This window comes from Pezoporus flaviventris, unplaced genomic scaffold (assembly GCF_033815535.1).
Source record: "Pezoporus flaviventris isolate CSIRO_AGI_PZ_B2104156 unplaced genomic scaffold, CSIRO_AGI_Pfla_v1 ptg000011l, whole genome shotgun sequence".
Lineage (NCBI taxonomy): Eukaryota > Metazoa > Chordata > Aves > Psittaciformes > Psittacidae > Pezoporus > Pezoporus flaviventris.
In genome coordinates, this window is record NW_026892559.1 from 2,709,887 (window position 1) to 2,725,677 (window position 15,791).

At 48.4% G+C, this 15,791-nt stretch overlaps 1 protein-coding gene across 1 annotated transcript; it reads right to left on the minus strand.

Moving 5' to 3' along the window:
- Positions 1 to 6,016: 6,016 nt before the first annotated feature.
- Positions 6,017 to 9,121, minus strand: ATF4 (activating transcription factor 4). Its single transcript, XM_061450783.1, has 3 exons — positions 8,748 to 9,121; positions 7,470 to 7,784; positions 6,017 to 6,958 (listed from the first exon to the last, which is right to left on the minus strand). The coding sequence occupies exons 2-3, from the start codon at positions 7,684 to 7,686 to the stop codon at positions 6,108 to 6,110; spliced, it is 1,068 nt and encodes a 355-aa protein (XP_061306767.1). The 5' UTR covers positions 7,687 to 7,784; positions 8,748 to 9,121; the 3' UTR covers positions 6,017 to 6,107.
- Positions 9,122 to 15,791: the final 6,670 nt, after the last annotated feature.

Below are 15,791 nucleotides of genomic sequence, written 5' to 3' on the forward strand. Positions count from 1 at the left end.
GTTCCCAGATGCTCGGCGTTAAGCTAGCTTACTGTGAATAAGATTCATCAAGCCCATTAATGACTTCTTTCTCCTTCGTTACGTGAGCGGAAAGCAAACAGGAAAATTTGTTCGGATGGGTACAAGCTAATGTAAGCTGATACAGCCTCTGCTCTATCAGCAAGTCTTTATTTCTTTAGCATAGGAAACAACAACAGCTAACATCAATGTTGCATATACAAGGAGAGGGGAGGACCGCAAATGTAAACCAAGAAAACATGTTTGCTCTGGGCACTAACCAACTTCTTGCCTCTGAAATGACACAGCAGTAACAAACGTGGTTGACAATGAATAAAAAGAGACTAGAAAGCAAGCTCAGGCAAACATTCAGGCTTTAAAAAAAAACACTGAAAAAGCTGGGGGGAAATTGGGGGGAAAAGGGGAAGCAGGGAGATGGAGCCTTTGGGAATCTCAGCCTCTGGTTTCTTTTTCATTACTGGCTCCCCTTCCAGTCTTGCTGATGATCAACACAGCGTCAGCACCTACAGCACTGACAGGCTCTGGAACCCCTTGGGTAAGAGACTGGTTGTTGTAGAAAGGGTGCACAGAAGCAGTGCCCTGAATAACTCACAAAAGGAAAGTTACAGCACAAGGAAGTTTCTCATTTGAAGACCCATCAATCCAGCTAAAAATGAGGAGTGTAAAAGAAGACAGGCTGTTGAACTCCAGCCAAGGCAGGCTGAAGGGTTAGTAGGTTTGAAACGGATTAAAGGTTTGCGTGTCTATCCATAGTTACATTAAATAGGATTAACAGTGCCAACCACTAACTGGTGGGGGCAGGGGAAATAAAAAGCATGGAGGTTGCTCTGCAGCTGTCTACAGGGTGACACGCACCTTTTTCTGGATGAATTAGCTGTTGGCAGGGCAAACCAGTGATCTCGCCAAGCTGGTCTGTCCTGAGCTGCACCGTTTGTGTGCCAGCAGGATCATTTATCTCCTTCAATAGGAGGTAAAGAGTAGGTCTCTCTCTCAGGCTCCACATGCGCAACAATGGACATGGAGAGGAGGTACAGGACGAGGAGATTCTCTGCCCTATATAAATGAAGCTGACGTGTTTGCTGCGCTTGGAACTCGCTCCTTGCCATCTTTTAAAAGGGTGTGTACGTGTAAAAGAGACGAAAAGAGCAGCTGAAGGAGAAATGAGAGGCGGCTAGCACCTATGGAATAGGGAAACTGGAGTTTGTGGGTAGACGTAGCTTCGTTCAGTGGCTTGTGACACTGCATGACTGCACTGAAAATAATGCAAAGGCAGCATACCTGGCATACCTGAGCAGCCAAAATGGTATTGCCTAGGTCAGGGGACTGAATGCCTCCTTTAATTCACAAGGTCAAACTCATGGGCCTGAAGCATTTCGATGGGAAAGACAGCAAAGATGAGTTGGGGTTGTTCAGCCTGGGGAAAGAATGCTCTGTGGAGACCTTAGAAAAACTTCCAGTACCTAACGAGGCCTACAGGGAAGCTGGAGAGGGACTTTTTACAAGGGCATGTAGTAATAGGACAAGGGGAATGGCTTTGAACTGACAGAGGGGAGATTTAGATTAGACATTAGGAAGAAATTCTTCCCTGTGAGAGTGGTGAGTCCCTGGCACAGGGTGCCCAGAGAAGCTGTGGCTGCCCATCCCTGGCAGTGTTCAAGGCCAGGCTGGACGGGGCTTAGAGCACCCTTCTCTAGTGGCAGGTGTCCCTGCGGGTGGCAGGGGATTGGAACTGGATGAGCTTTTAAGGTCCCTTCCAACACAAACCGGTCTGTGATTCTATGATGAATTTTTTGGCCCAGCAATGCGTGGGTCTTATGGTAAGACCCCAAAACTGTCTTTGGACTGGAAATGAAGAGTAACAGGAGTGTATGTGCTGGACTGCACAGCAAGGGTATGAATACATTCATACAGGTATGAATACAGCAAGGGTATGAATACAGCAGGAATACAAGGGTATGAATACAGAGGAAGTTAGATTGTCTCCATATGGCACTTGAACTCTGTTAAGAAAAAATGAGTATGCACAACATGAAACTATGCATATAGGAAGGACTATATAGATCCTGTTGGTTTTGAAGGCCTAAGTTTATGGAAAGATAAAGAAAACTGGCATTATTCTGGCCAAAAAATATACAGATTTCCCACCCTGGAAAAAATGGCTTTCTGAATCATGAACTGGGTTTAGTAAGTGGAGAAGGGTGACTATACAACAGTGAGGGTTGTGAAAGCAAGGGACATCTCAAAACGGAGAAAGTATATGGATATGCCATGAACAGAAGCTAAACCATACCTAAAGAAAAGGTGAGGCAATACTTAACAGGGCTGTGGGTATCACAAGCAAGACAAGGAATATATTTTTCCAAAAGGAATATGACTCCTCTTCAGAGGCTTTGGCACTGGGGGAGAGAGGGCTATGGCCAGACTACCCCATGTGGAATTGTTCCGATCAGAATAACTCACATTTCTGTTCTACCAGTGCAGCTCAGGAGTGCAGGGGGAGCATTCATCTCCCGAAGGACAGCCTGTCCTTGCAGCTATTCCTGTGCTTCCTGCCAGGGCAAAAGCTATTTGGAAGACTTCATCATCATTCTGTCTTTGTTCTCCAAAGCTGCAACTGGGGATTTATTTTCCTATGCATGCTGCAGAGGTGCGTCTGGTTCTCCACACAGGCGTGCAAAGGAGTGGTGGTTTCCTCTTTCTGTTTGCAAGGAGAAGTGCAAGCGACTGGGTCTTTCCAAAGGCAGGGCAAAGAGGGAAGTGGTTATCGATACTGTGATAAGAGCAGAAACAAGCTCGTGAGAAGGGTCCGTATGTTGTCAGAGCATCTCTGCCAGCAGTGAACTGCTGGGTGTTGTTTATGTATAGGAATGTTGGACTCCTGTTTACCATGAAGTACAAAATCAGGTAAGGGATCAGGAGCATGAGGGTCATGCATGCTGTGCACGTGAAGGCCACTTCATTGTCCTAAAGGGCAGTGAATAAATTCAGAATAAATTCAAAGCGAAAATAAGTGAGACAGAAATCCCATCTGGCAACTTCAGATTCAAATGGCTTTTATATAATGTAGGTTGGGGAATTCTCCTGCTTCCAAGTACGTAGAACCGGGCTCCTCCAGGGGTGGGTAAGGCCTGCATTTCATGCACTACATTTCTGGACGTGGTATCACACAGTATGCAAGCTGCAAGGATTCAACTGAAGCACATTTGGAGAAAAGACGGCTCCTGAAGTGTGCAAAGTGTAAGATCAGTCACCAGGGAGGAGGCTGTCAGACCTTTTCTCCCGCAGGCTGGAGTTTGTTACGTGATGGTGTCCTCAGTGTTCCTTGCCTCTTGCAGCAGGCTGGACGTGCCACTGAGCTGCAGTGCCAAGTGGCGTGATGCTGGCTGTGCGCAACACAAGCCTGGAGGAGAAGCCTAAGCAACAAATGCAGAGGAAGAGTCAGCCCTAATCTCTAGGCAGTGTAAAAATCTTAACGAAGTTACTAAGTATGGAAACGCGGCGTCATTTCAGAAGGCGTTGCATAAGGTTGCCATACCGGCTGCCTCTGCAGAGCTGCAGGCTCAGAGCCTCAGCATAGTAACGCCGACAGTTTAAGGACAGGTTTCTGGTTCTCCTGTAAGGAGTCCTGTAAAACACACACATGGATATAGGGCAGAGAGCAAAGCAGCACATGTGCATCATGCATTCCGTGTCTCCTGTTCCAGCTCTGACCTGCCTTCCCTGGAGTGAGTGCAATTAGTAAACTGGAGCTACGTACTCTCTGGAGGGCTGTAGAAACCATCATCATGTATCAACTGGCCGCCACAGACACTGCCTCATCTGCCTGCAGAGCATGGACTCAAAGAGAAATCGATTTTAGTGAGGGGTGGCTCACACACAGTCCTGCTATGGGGTGTGGGATATGTCCTGGCAATCTTTCCAGGCTTTGGGTGAGCCGAGTATGGGCTGCTGCCAGGTTTAAGCAGAATTTGCAACGGCTCTGAGAACTGGAGATGGTTGCCCTGTGGCTGGCAAAGGGGATCAGTCTGGGGAGGAGAGGAGGGTTTTGCCCTGCACAGAGAAGCCACATGCTCATACTTTCACACCAGTTATACTGTTTTCCGTGGCTCAGCTGAGACCAACCAGTTGCCATCTAGGGTACAGATCTGACCCATCAAAGGAAAGACTGTCCTGCTCACTGGGCTTTCTTGCCTCTAGTTATCCCCATCCCCGGTCTGGCAGGTCCGGCTGATCTCAAGGTATCTACTATGTTGTGCTACTTCCCAAATCAGAGCAGTTCCTTGCATGCAGTTGCCAGTAAGCTCTGGAGAACAAAGCAGCGCTTCAAGCAGGACCTTACCGTGCCTGCCAGGCTGGAGTGCTTCTTATTTATACAGCACATCAGAGTCAAAGTGCTTGCTCAGGAGGCAAGAGGCAGATGCTCTCATGAAGGTGAGGAGTCTGGGCTACCCACTGATGGTCTTAATTATCCACACTACTTCCTATGTGGCACGAGCCCTAACTCCCAACAGGGAATAGCATCCACGTCACTCAGGCAACCAGCTGTAAGTACAGACAGGTCTTGGTGGCCAGTCACCACCAAGGCTGGCCTGCTCAGCCCTCCCTGCCAGTCAGGCTGGGACCTGCAGTGTCTGAGCTGGGCAGCTTCCAGAGTCGTGTCAGTGCAAGCGAAAAGAAATCTTAACCCCCTGGGGAAGGATGCTGGCTCCAACAAACCAAGCAGAGATCAGGTGCTGCTAAATCTGGTTATCAGTGGCCAAGAAAAGGAAAAAAAAACATACACAAAATGATTAAAAATGGCACGTCCCAAATCCTGAAGCTTCTATCAGCAGAGCACAGCCACGCTGAATGTGGAACTTCGCCCATCTTCAGAACCTCACGAGAATCAAGCACAAAAAATTCCTTGCATTGAGTGGCTGGACTATAAATTTACCCAGTAATTGAAGGGCAACAATTAACATCCACAAGCAGAAACCACCCTGCTACACAGGCTCCTGCCTACCCAAGTTCTCTGCGGTGTTTAATAGACACCATCACAGCAAGGCTAGGGTTTTTCTGCTGCCACACTCCAGCACCAGGGCATCAACTCATCTACCGTAGCTCTGCCAAGCAACACGAACCCCAGGAGCCACGCTGCCGGTTGCTGTCAACTCCGACCCATATCCCCAGCATACACACCCTACTCCAGAGCACCAGGGAACCTTCCCCACACCAGCTGCACAGCTAACTTGGGAGTAGGGCTATATTAACAAACTCATCTGCTCCTTGGTAAAAAGCCAAATTTGCATGCACACCTTAAGATTTGACTCCTTGGAGGCAGCCTGGAGATGCCTCCCAAGTCCTTCACATTTCCATCATGGACATTACCAAGAGCAACCCCACCCATTCAGTCCAGTTCATCTACCACAGCACAAGAGCAATTCCTACCCCAACCCCACCACCCTGAAACAAGAATCACACCCCCTCCTGTTTTGGGCATCTGCTGATCAACAGGGAAGATAAGAAACCCAAAGTGCCAGTTCAGGAGAGCCACTGCCTGCTCCACAAGCTCCCAGCAAGCTGCTTATTCCTTAAACTCATTTTCACAACTACTGAGCTTTCCCATCATGTTTTACATCCCCACTCACCTCCCTCAGAATGTTCAGTTCTGGCATGTCTGAACCTTCCACCAGTACTACCTTCAATGAACTCCTGAAGATAAAATTCTTTAACAGGACTATGCCTTTACTATGGGAAAACTTAGGGCACCTCAGTATAATAGCCCTCATAGTGGTGCATGCATCTATTAAAATGTGTGTAAATCGTAGCCACAACCTACATCAGTCATCCTTTGAACTTCAAAGCACATTCAACATCCACACTGCCTCCACCACCCAGCAGAAGCACTTCAGTGTTACACAGCATTCTCCCATGAAAACCTGAGTAGTCCAAGAGGTTTGCATTTACACCTAGGTGTGGTGCACCTGTTTCACGGGTAGTCAGTTACCTCACACTGCAATTTAAAGTTTACTATAAAATAATTTATTAGACAGCAATACACAGCCTTAGCAGCAAGCTTATATACATGCACATAAAAACTGCTGACTACCCTACTCAGCGACCCTAGCTCTTTTGCCCTTGGCCTTGCGGACCTCTTCGATCAGATCTTTTAAGTACTGAATTTCCTTACTAAGGGAATCTGCCTTCTCCTTCAGGGCCTGGTTTTTCTGCTCCAACTCTCTGCACTCCCCAGAAAGTGCCTCCTGTTCTGCCCTCTTCTTCTGCCGGTAACGTGTGGCAGCAGTCTTATTCTGCTCCATCTTTTTCAATTTCTTATCTATTTTCTTTTCTCCCTTTATCTTCGCTGACACTACCCTCTCTGCAGGATGATCATAGGGTTTGGCCTGCACAGAGCCACAGCTGGTTTCTGCAGGGAACCGGTTGTCATTGGGGGATCCAACTGAATTGGTAGGGCTATGCTGGGGTGTTCCCAGGTAAGAGTCTGGGCTCATGCATATTCCACTATCATCGGAATGGTTCTCCTCCTCTTTCTCAGACTTGGTGATCACTACCACAAAGGCAGGGCCCTCCTGTTTTCTTTCGCCTTCCAGAACATCCACTTCACTACCAAGTTCTAAGCTAAATGAGTTGTCTGGAGTGGAAGTCAGAGACCCTGGGGAGAGGGGAAAAGACCAAAGGGAAGCCAATGGGGCCACTGGATCTACACCAATGGGTGATTCAGGGAGATGGGTGATAAGGTCTGTTATCAGTGGAGGTTCTTTGTTGTGGAATTCTGGGATGGCAGGGTTAAATAGGAGATCACACGTGTCTTCCAACGTGGCCATCAGCTCGTCTGGCGAGACGGTGGCTTCCAGATGTTCCACACCTAACAGGGCATCAAAATCAAATTCCTTCAGATCCATCTTCTCCACCATCCACTCCATGCCAGAGAAGGCATCCTCTGCACAAAAAAAGGAATTGCCATTTCAGTAAACCAGTTCAAGCATCTGAACATTATCTAGCAGCTCGTATTTAACGCCCAACCTCTCCCTCACATGAAAAAAAAAAAAAAACCAAAAGAAATCAACCAGAAGAAAAAAAAAATCTGCCATTTAACTGCAGAACACTGCAGGGTACAAGGGAGCCTGCCAGCATCCCAGCATTCCATTCTCCTTACTCCAAGGCCAGAAGAATTCAAGGCCATTTGAAACACACCGCCACACTTGGTTCTGGCTGGGAAACAGCACTGTAACAGTCAGTGTGTTATTAAAAGGGCAACAGAAGTGTCACTTTACCATACACCAGCCCCATAACTAGCCATTTCTTAACTGTGTAAGCTATGTAGTACACATTCTTTCACGCACAAGTATGCATGTGAGGTTGCCTTCACACTTACAAAAAAGCTGCTTATCTCTCCCCCCCCCTTAGAACATTACACGCCATTTTAACTGCTGCATTAAGTAACACCTTACCCTGGCTGCTATCTATGGTGTTGCCTAAACTGTCCACAGCAAGCCAGTTGGAGGAGACTGCCTTAGCCTTGTCGCTGGAGAACCCATGCGAACCGAGGGGCTCGGCCACCTCCAGGTAGTCATCGAGGAGTCCCAGACTTTCCTCAGCCACCGAACACGGCTGGCTGAAGGGGGATAATAAATCCCCCAACAGCATCTCGTTGTTCAAGAGGCTCATCTTCGTCAGTTTTTAATGCTTTGATGTCAAAGGATGCAGACAAGTAGAGGGCTTTGTTGTCGACTACAGCAATGCTGCTGTGCGATGCCTTGAAAAACCTGCGAATTAAACTTAGATCCATCAGTACTTGTTTGACCGATATAGTGTGTCTTTAAAAGCAATACCACCCGCTTTGGGGACTGCGGTTTGCACGTAACGCAACATCTTTACCCCTTCCATATCTCCTCTTAGGCTCCCGCTTCTCCCACCGAGGGCCGTGCGGCTTCCTCATGCCCAAATATGGGCACGGGTGCGCCGGCCCCGCCCACCCGCCGCCATGACTCACGCGCCCATGCCGTCAGCCGCGGCCATTTCGCGATCCTGCCGCGTCCCCCATCCCCACCCAGGCAGCGGCCGCCATTTTGTATCCTGCCACGTTTCCAACCGCGCCTCCGGCTGCACAGGGCTGAGCCGAGCGCCAACGTGGGAAAAGGCTGCGGAGCCCTCTGGAACGAGCCAGCTTAGAACCGGACGTTTGGGCGACAAAGCAAGCGTCACACACTCCCCCTTCTACTGGAGTCTCCGTATTAGAAAACCCTCCGGAGACTTAAGAGCTACAACATCAAGTATTACAGCGCTGCTGCCATCTTATTAACAGCCCCCCTTTATTCACTCGGCACGACATACCAAATGGTACCTCCTCTATCAGGAGCCTCCCTTCAGCAGCATTCCCCCTCGTGGGTTAAAAAAACCTCCCTACAGATAAGCTACTTTTATGCTCACGGAAACCCCATGAAATGGTTAAATCCCGAACTTTTAACAATCGAGCTTTCTCGAAGGATGAGTATGACATAGGAATTTTTCGTCATTTCTTTTGAAGCGGCATTTCCTCCCATTTCTGACACCCTCCGCCCCGAGCACGTTGAGCCCCACAAGGACACCCTTCACCCCGATGCTTTTATTCCCGGGTGATACCATCCATTACCGTGTTAAGCGATAAAACACCCCACTCCAAGCCCCCTTAACAGGAGAAGCGGGCGACTATCAAGAGGAATTCCCCGTCCCTCACACACAATACTCACGCCATGGTTGCAGATGCCGGGGGTGTGCTGAGGCCGCCGCCGCTGCTGCTGCGCCTGCTGCACTGGCCAATGCCGCCGCTGGCCCTGCCGCCCTTAAAGAGCCATGGCGGCTAGGGGAGGGGAGGCTGCTCCGTTCCGCGCCGCGCGGGAAGCTGCTGCGCGCCCAGACACTCGCACGACCACTTCTCTCATCAAGGCTCAAGCGGACAATGAGACGACACCGCCCGCGCGCCGCGCTTATATAGTAACCGCCTGAAGCAAAACAAGATCCGGCCGTGAGGTGTCCTTCCGCCCAGCGTCACCTGCCTCTCTCCAGCTCCCGCTGGCCTGTACCCTGTCTCTGTGGGCTTATCTCTTTCTATTCTGGTCCGAGGCAAACGCAGGAGAGGCAGAGAAAAGCTGCACCTCCAAACCGGAGCGGCGGCGGCGGCGGCGGCGGAGGCACTCTATGGTGTACCTCCGCGCCTCCGCCCTCTTGCGATCGTCGGTATCACGTGACCAGAGCAGCTGAGGACGCTCCTGGGAGGTTGGGGGGGATGAGAGGGGCTGACAGGAGGTCGCACGCAGACCGCCACGTGGGAAGGGGCCCTCTCATTGGCTAGAGACGAGTTGTTCACGTGCACGTAGAGCTGTTATTGGCCAGGGCCCAGAGGAGGCCAGCTGTGGAGGGGGCAAGGAGAGAAGGGGGTAGTGCAGGGGCAGGGAAATGGCGGCGGTAGGGGTCGCGGGGTGACGTGCTGGAGCTGTCAGTGCGCCCATCACCGCAGCCCTGCGCCCCCGCTGACCTGTCCCGTTCGTGTGTGTGTGTCCCTGTGGTTTCCAACAGCCCCTTTTGTTCTCTCCACTGAGTCCTGCTGAGGTGAGGCTGGGGCTGACAGCTGCTGCTCAGGCCAAGGCGCTGGTATGGCTCCCCTGACGTGCTGAGGCAGTGGGCGCCATGGCCTCCTGCTCCACCAGATAACGTGTCAGCCCAGGACAGCATCGCCTTCTCTCCCTGCCTGCCTCACACGTGCAGCGCTTCGATTATGGCTGTTTCAGGGCACAGGCTGTGTGTTTGCCTGTGTGAGGGTGCTTCTCAGCTGCTATGGCGCAATTCCGACCTGGAGCGGTCATGCAGATCTGTGCTCCTGAGCAGCGGAGAGCATGAGTCTAATTAATGCCTTTAACCCATGCAAATGCTGAAAAATGAAGTTGGCTGTTCCCCAGAATTTCCAAACTTCCTCTCCTGCCATGCAGTTTCACACTGACACAGTTGCTTCTCTGTTCAGATGTTACTCAGACCAATGTGAGCATTAATGGATAACCTACATAGCTTCGCAGCTCTAAAGAGCAGTGTCACTTAGGAAAGTTTTTAAAGTGCGGTTTCACATTATGTTTTATCTGATCTAAATCAGCTTGATGCTAGGAAAGAAGGCAACCTTCTCCATTCCTGTTCCTGTCTGCTCTGTGAGATCTGCCTCAGCGAGCCAGCTCAGCCAGCTAACCCAGCAGGAAACTCACAGGAGTCAAGAGTTTTCTGCTAGTTTCAGTCCCCTCATCATTTCACTGGGGTCAGTCAAGCATCGGTTAGCTCCAGTGATCGGTACCTATGTGCTTCCTTACTATGTCAGAGTTCTCCAGTTTCAAACAGTTGCTTTTCCATGTTCCCAACCAGCACACCGTCACCTCTGAGTGCTGTGGTCAGCCCTCGCTTGCTCAAACTTTATCATCCTGCAGGTCACCTTGCTCTCACCTACTTCTATGAAAGGCTCCTCTATTTTCCAGTTAGGCCCTCAGTAGTATTTGTATAAAGCCATGGCCTTCACTGAGTTTGCTCAGGTGTAACTGCCTGGAACTCATTAAACAGCTTGGCTGATAATTTGTGAGGACAGGCGTGACCCAGTTTTTACTTTTAGCAGGCTGATGTTACCATCAGCACTAAAAGCAGAGTCTGTCACTCACATCAGTAAGCTGAACACTACTGCTGAATGAAAAAGTCAGGTTTTCCTCCATGTTGTTTAGTAGTTTGTTTTGGGGGTTGTTTTTTTTTTTTCTTGGTTTGTTTTTTGTCTAGATGCAAGCACAGATTTTGGAATGACTCATTAAAATGGAGGAGGCAGGGAAAAATGTCCTCCAATGCCAGAAAATACCACAGTAGCCACTGAGCGATCTAAGATGACTGTTCTGATTAGATACACCACAGAGCAGACAGATCTTGGTTCAAAGCAAAGCTTAGAGGATGCGGCAGCTTTTAAAGAAGCCAAGTGGGTGATTGGATGGGTGGACAGCATCTCCCTGTCCTCACTAGCTGAGGGAGAGCTTTCACATTCCCAGGTCTCACCTGCTTGCCCCTGCTCTAAGTGAAAAGGTGATTGTACAACTGTAATCATAGCTAAATAAACAGAAATTCTATACACACCCAAGCCTTCATCTTGTAAAGATAATTATAGATTTCTCTGAAAGGACTCTGGGTATGTGTGAGCAAGAATCACGCAAGCAAAAAATGGAACATGCAATGAGGAACTTAGCCCAGATCTGCCGGTTTCCTTGCTGTGTGGTTTCCATTTTCTCTGTAGACTTTTGTGGAAATTTGTCTGCATTTTTAACAATCTCCAATCCAAAAAGCAAAATCCCATAATGAGAAGCCAGCCATTTAGTGAACAGCGTATTTCTGTGTTTTCTGAAGGACTGCAGAATCACTGTTGCTACATCATTTCACAAGCATGAATTTTCATTTCAACTGCAATTCCTTTATAAATTGTCTCTCTGCATTTGCACATATTAAGTTGGAGGTTTCTCCTTTGTGGTTAGGGTTTTTGACTGAGGTAGAAGATACTCCCTTAAGCCCAAGTAACAACTCCTTGGGAATTTTTGTTGAAATATTTGTAGTTTTTTCTTGTACAAGAAAAAATCTACAAGTATTTTCTAGGCAGAGAGCCCACTACTAACTCAAGTGTCTAAAAAGTATTCCTTTTCAGCATTACCGAATATATTTGTAGCTTGAAGGTCAAGAAGCCTGGCAGCTCTGGAGAAAATTGAATTTACAGCAAAAAAGGTAGCTTCTGAATAAAGATTAATTTATGTGCATGGTCAGTGAACTCCTGCTGACATGTTAACAGCTTTAGCACTGTGGATGTTATTTTCCTGCCCTGGCTACTGTACGTCGGCAAACAGAGCTGGTGTGATAAGTAAGATCCAGTCCGACACAGAAAGCGAGGGGCCAGCCGCAGGAGATAGGAGCGGCTAGTACAGAGCTCACTGCAGGAGAGAGGCCAAAGTGACCTTGCTGGGGAGCGATGAACTGCCCTGATAAGTGCAGCACTGCAGAAAGCCACCTCCAGGCAAACAGCAGCACCAGGAGGTGGAACAATGCTCCTCCATTCACCCTCCTCCTTCATTAAGATGAAGGTCAATATATGGGTTGGTTTGTTGGGGTTTTGGTTTTTTTAAATTAATGTGGCAAAGGAGAAGAGGTTTTCTTCTTCCACCAGCAACTATACAGGAGATAAACATGCTGAATACTATGTTATTAAGTGCACAAAAGACAAGGAAGACGTCAATGTTTCCATAGTAACATCTCCTCGCTCAGTCTAGACCGCCTGGATAGGATGCTCGCAGGGGTTGTCAAGGGGGGGAAGTAGTCATGGGCCTCTGTAGCAGGGGATTGAAGTGAGGGCAGTATGTATTGCTGGGGCCAGGAGGGTAGCCAGCAGAAGTAGCAGAGATGGAGATGTCTTTTCTTTCCTGGAGTGCTGGGAGAGCTGCAGCCAGGGAGGAGGGCTGGCAGACACTGCATCAGGAGGGGACATCACCCCATGGTTTCACTGGGCAGGCAGCTTTGGGCCCCCGTTGAGCCTCGGTGTGCTGGAGAGGGGTCAGATGGGCTTTTGGCCAGCCCTCAGCCCTGCTGGCGTGGCTGGGGAGGAGGGAGCATTGCCTGCTTTGCAGAAGGATGAGTGTGAGGTGAGTCCTGAGGGGATTCTTGTAATAATTTCTATTCTTTGACCCTTCCATCAGAAAGGACAGGAAGCCTGACCCGTACTTCAGTGAGGAAAGAATTTCCAGAGACCAGCAGGAATTTTTCCTGGAGACAGAGAGCTGAGGAAACAGAAGGGAGGAATGAGGCAAAGCAGCTAGACACTTCGAACAATTTTCAGGGAGAGTTACCTACAGCCTCTACAACACAGGCTAATCGCAGTGCTCGGTTGCTTCTCTCCTCATGCGGCACAAACAGATATCTGAAGGATCTTTTCTGCCAGATTCTCATACCAAGCTCTTTAGGGATTGCTTTATAGACATTCCATTTTAAAACTCGATTGAAAAGCAAATATATATGATTAAAGATCAGGCTCTGAGGTATTAGCGTCCATCTTTGATTACACGCAAACAGAAAATAAGTTAACCATATGCTCTACCCCGTTTGTTTTGGACTAGTACACTAAATGAATCTCTAATAAGTCATTCATTGCTTACCCACCCCCTCACTGTCTTCTCCTTCTGTCCTGTTATGTAAATATCACTGACATTTGAAATGAGACTAATAAAAAAAAGGATTAAATTTGCAATTTACTTTTGCAACTTACAGTTCAATTATTTTAGTCAGCTATGGAAATAATCCTCATTGTCCACCTACATTTTTTTTACTGAACAAATGTGGGCATGCCAAGCACATGCTGCTAGCTCACAAAATATGGCCCTCCAGAGGCTTTGTTACTCAGAATTGGCCAGGCTGTGGCCAGCTGCCAGAAGTAAAAACATTGTGCAAATCTGGTAAGAGGGAGGTGAGTTTCAACTTGTAACTTGCCTAAGCATGAATTTCCCGAACAAAGCTACAACTGGTTGAAAATTATGTTTAACAAAAAATATGTGCAAGGGGAGGGAGGAGAGGGCTGGCTTTTGTTCCAAACATTGGGGGATTTTTTTTGTTACTTCATTGTCCAGCCTTATTTTATTATGATGAAAGGACTTGGGGGTCAAGAATAATCCCACATGTGTATGAGCACATGTGGGATACAAACAAAAGCCTTCCAGTTGTCCAAGCAATAAAAGAATGGAAACATACCTCATGTCAACTGTTGTTCTCCATGGGGCTGTAGTTTACGTGACCCCCACTGCAAGCTCTGTGTTCAGTGCATATCAAAATGTCTTTATGTTTTCAGCATCTGCTGGAGTTGCACATGCCAGGTACCTTAAAATCATAGAATCATAGAATGGTTTGGGTTGGAAAGGACCTTAAGATCCTCCAGTTCCAACCCCTCTGCCATAGGCAGGGACACCTCACACTAAACTATGTCACTCAAGGCTCTGTCCAACCCAGCCTCAAACACCACCAGGCATGGAGCATTCACAGCCTCCCTGGGCAACCCATTCCAGTGCCTCACCACCCTCACATTAAAGAGCTTCCTCCTTATATCCAATCTAAACTTCCTCTGTTTAAGTTTGAACCCATTACCCCTTGTCCTACCACTACAGTCCCTAATGAAGAGTCCCTCCCCAGTATCCCTATAGCCCCCCTTCAGATACTGGAAGGCTGCTATGAGGTCTCCATGCAGCCTTCTCTTCTCCAGGCTGAACAGCTCCAACTTCCTCAGCCTGTCTTCATACAGGAGGTGCTCCAGTCCCCTGATCATCCTTGTGGCCCTCCTCTGGACTTGTTCCAACAGTTCCATGTCCTTTTTATGTTGAGGACATCAGAACTGCACACAAAACTCCAAGTGAGGTCTCACAAGAGCAGAGTAGAGGGGCAGGATCACCTCCTTCAACCTGCTGGTCACGCTCCTTTTGATGCAGCCCAGGATATGGTTGGCTTTCTGGGCTGTGAGGGCACGCTGAAGCTGGCTCATGTTCATTTTCTCATCAACCAACACCCCCAAGTCCTTCTCCGCAGGGCTGCTCTGAATCTTTTCTCCGCCCAACATGTACCTGTGCCTGGTTTTGCCCGACCATAGAATCAGCTAGGTTGAAAAAGACCTTTAAGATCATCAAATCCAACCAACCTTGTGTCTTTCTGTGCAAAAGGATGAAGAGGAGAGTGGTGATGCACATTTCCTCCTTCCTGACAGTGTGAAGCTAGCAAGAGCTGAGGCCTCACAAGCAGATATGGATTATGAGACTGCAGCATCTCAGACAGCCACAGACACCAGTGAGTGAGTTAACAGCCTGTGGTCACTGCAGTGGATTTGTCTTTGACTGTCTCAGTGCCCCTTACACTTGTCAGCACAAGGACTCCTTCCTTTATCATTCCAGTAGCCATCACCCTGCACAACTGAACCTGGCATCTAAACTCGCAGCTTCATCTGAAGAGGGTGGAAAGGTTATTTGAGCTTGAGTTATTGTTCAGTGAGGGGAGATGCACAGTGAAAGGCTGATGAAGTACCAGACTATGCTCTGTGTGCTCCAACTGGGGATTTGTTATTAACTTCACATAACTTCAGAGGGTCTTGATAAGGCTGGGAGGAAAGACTGTGAACAGGTATACCCTATTAATGAAACGAACCAGAATCCTGGGGATATCTTGTGTGTGAGAGAGATCTCTTTATCTCTGATGCTGGCAGGGAGCTTCAGCAGGAACACTGACAAAACAGCTAGTTCCCATGAAGCTCTGAAACTCATCTGGGGATAAATCACTATTGAGGCTGTAGCTCCCCAGGTCCTTGGGGAAGAACGCTGCAGACATTATTCAGTAATATATCTCCAGTCTTCAGAGGCAGCAGCTGCTCAGTGGCTGGAATTTACCAGCAGGCTTCAATCTGTTTTAATATATACTTGTTTACAGAGGAGGAGAGAGAAAGTCTTGGCAGATGTTGATGCAGTTGAGATATCATTTCGTTTATAGCTTTTTCCCAAATGACTGTAATTTTGCCTCCTAAGGTCTCTTGTTAGGAGAGTTTGCAAACGATGTCAGAAAGAAAATTCTTCCAGAAGACTTGGAGAATGCTCTGCTCCCTGAACTTGCACAGGGGCTTGTGGGTGGCCTCAGCAGAGGCTCCTCAGATGTGTTACAGGGGGATTGGCCATGGGCAAACTAGGTAATAGTCGCAGAAGACTTTGTGGCCAAAGTGTTGT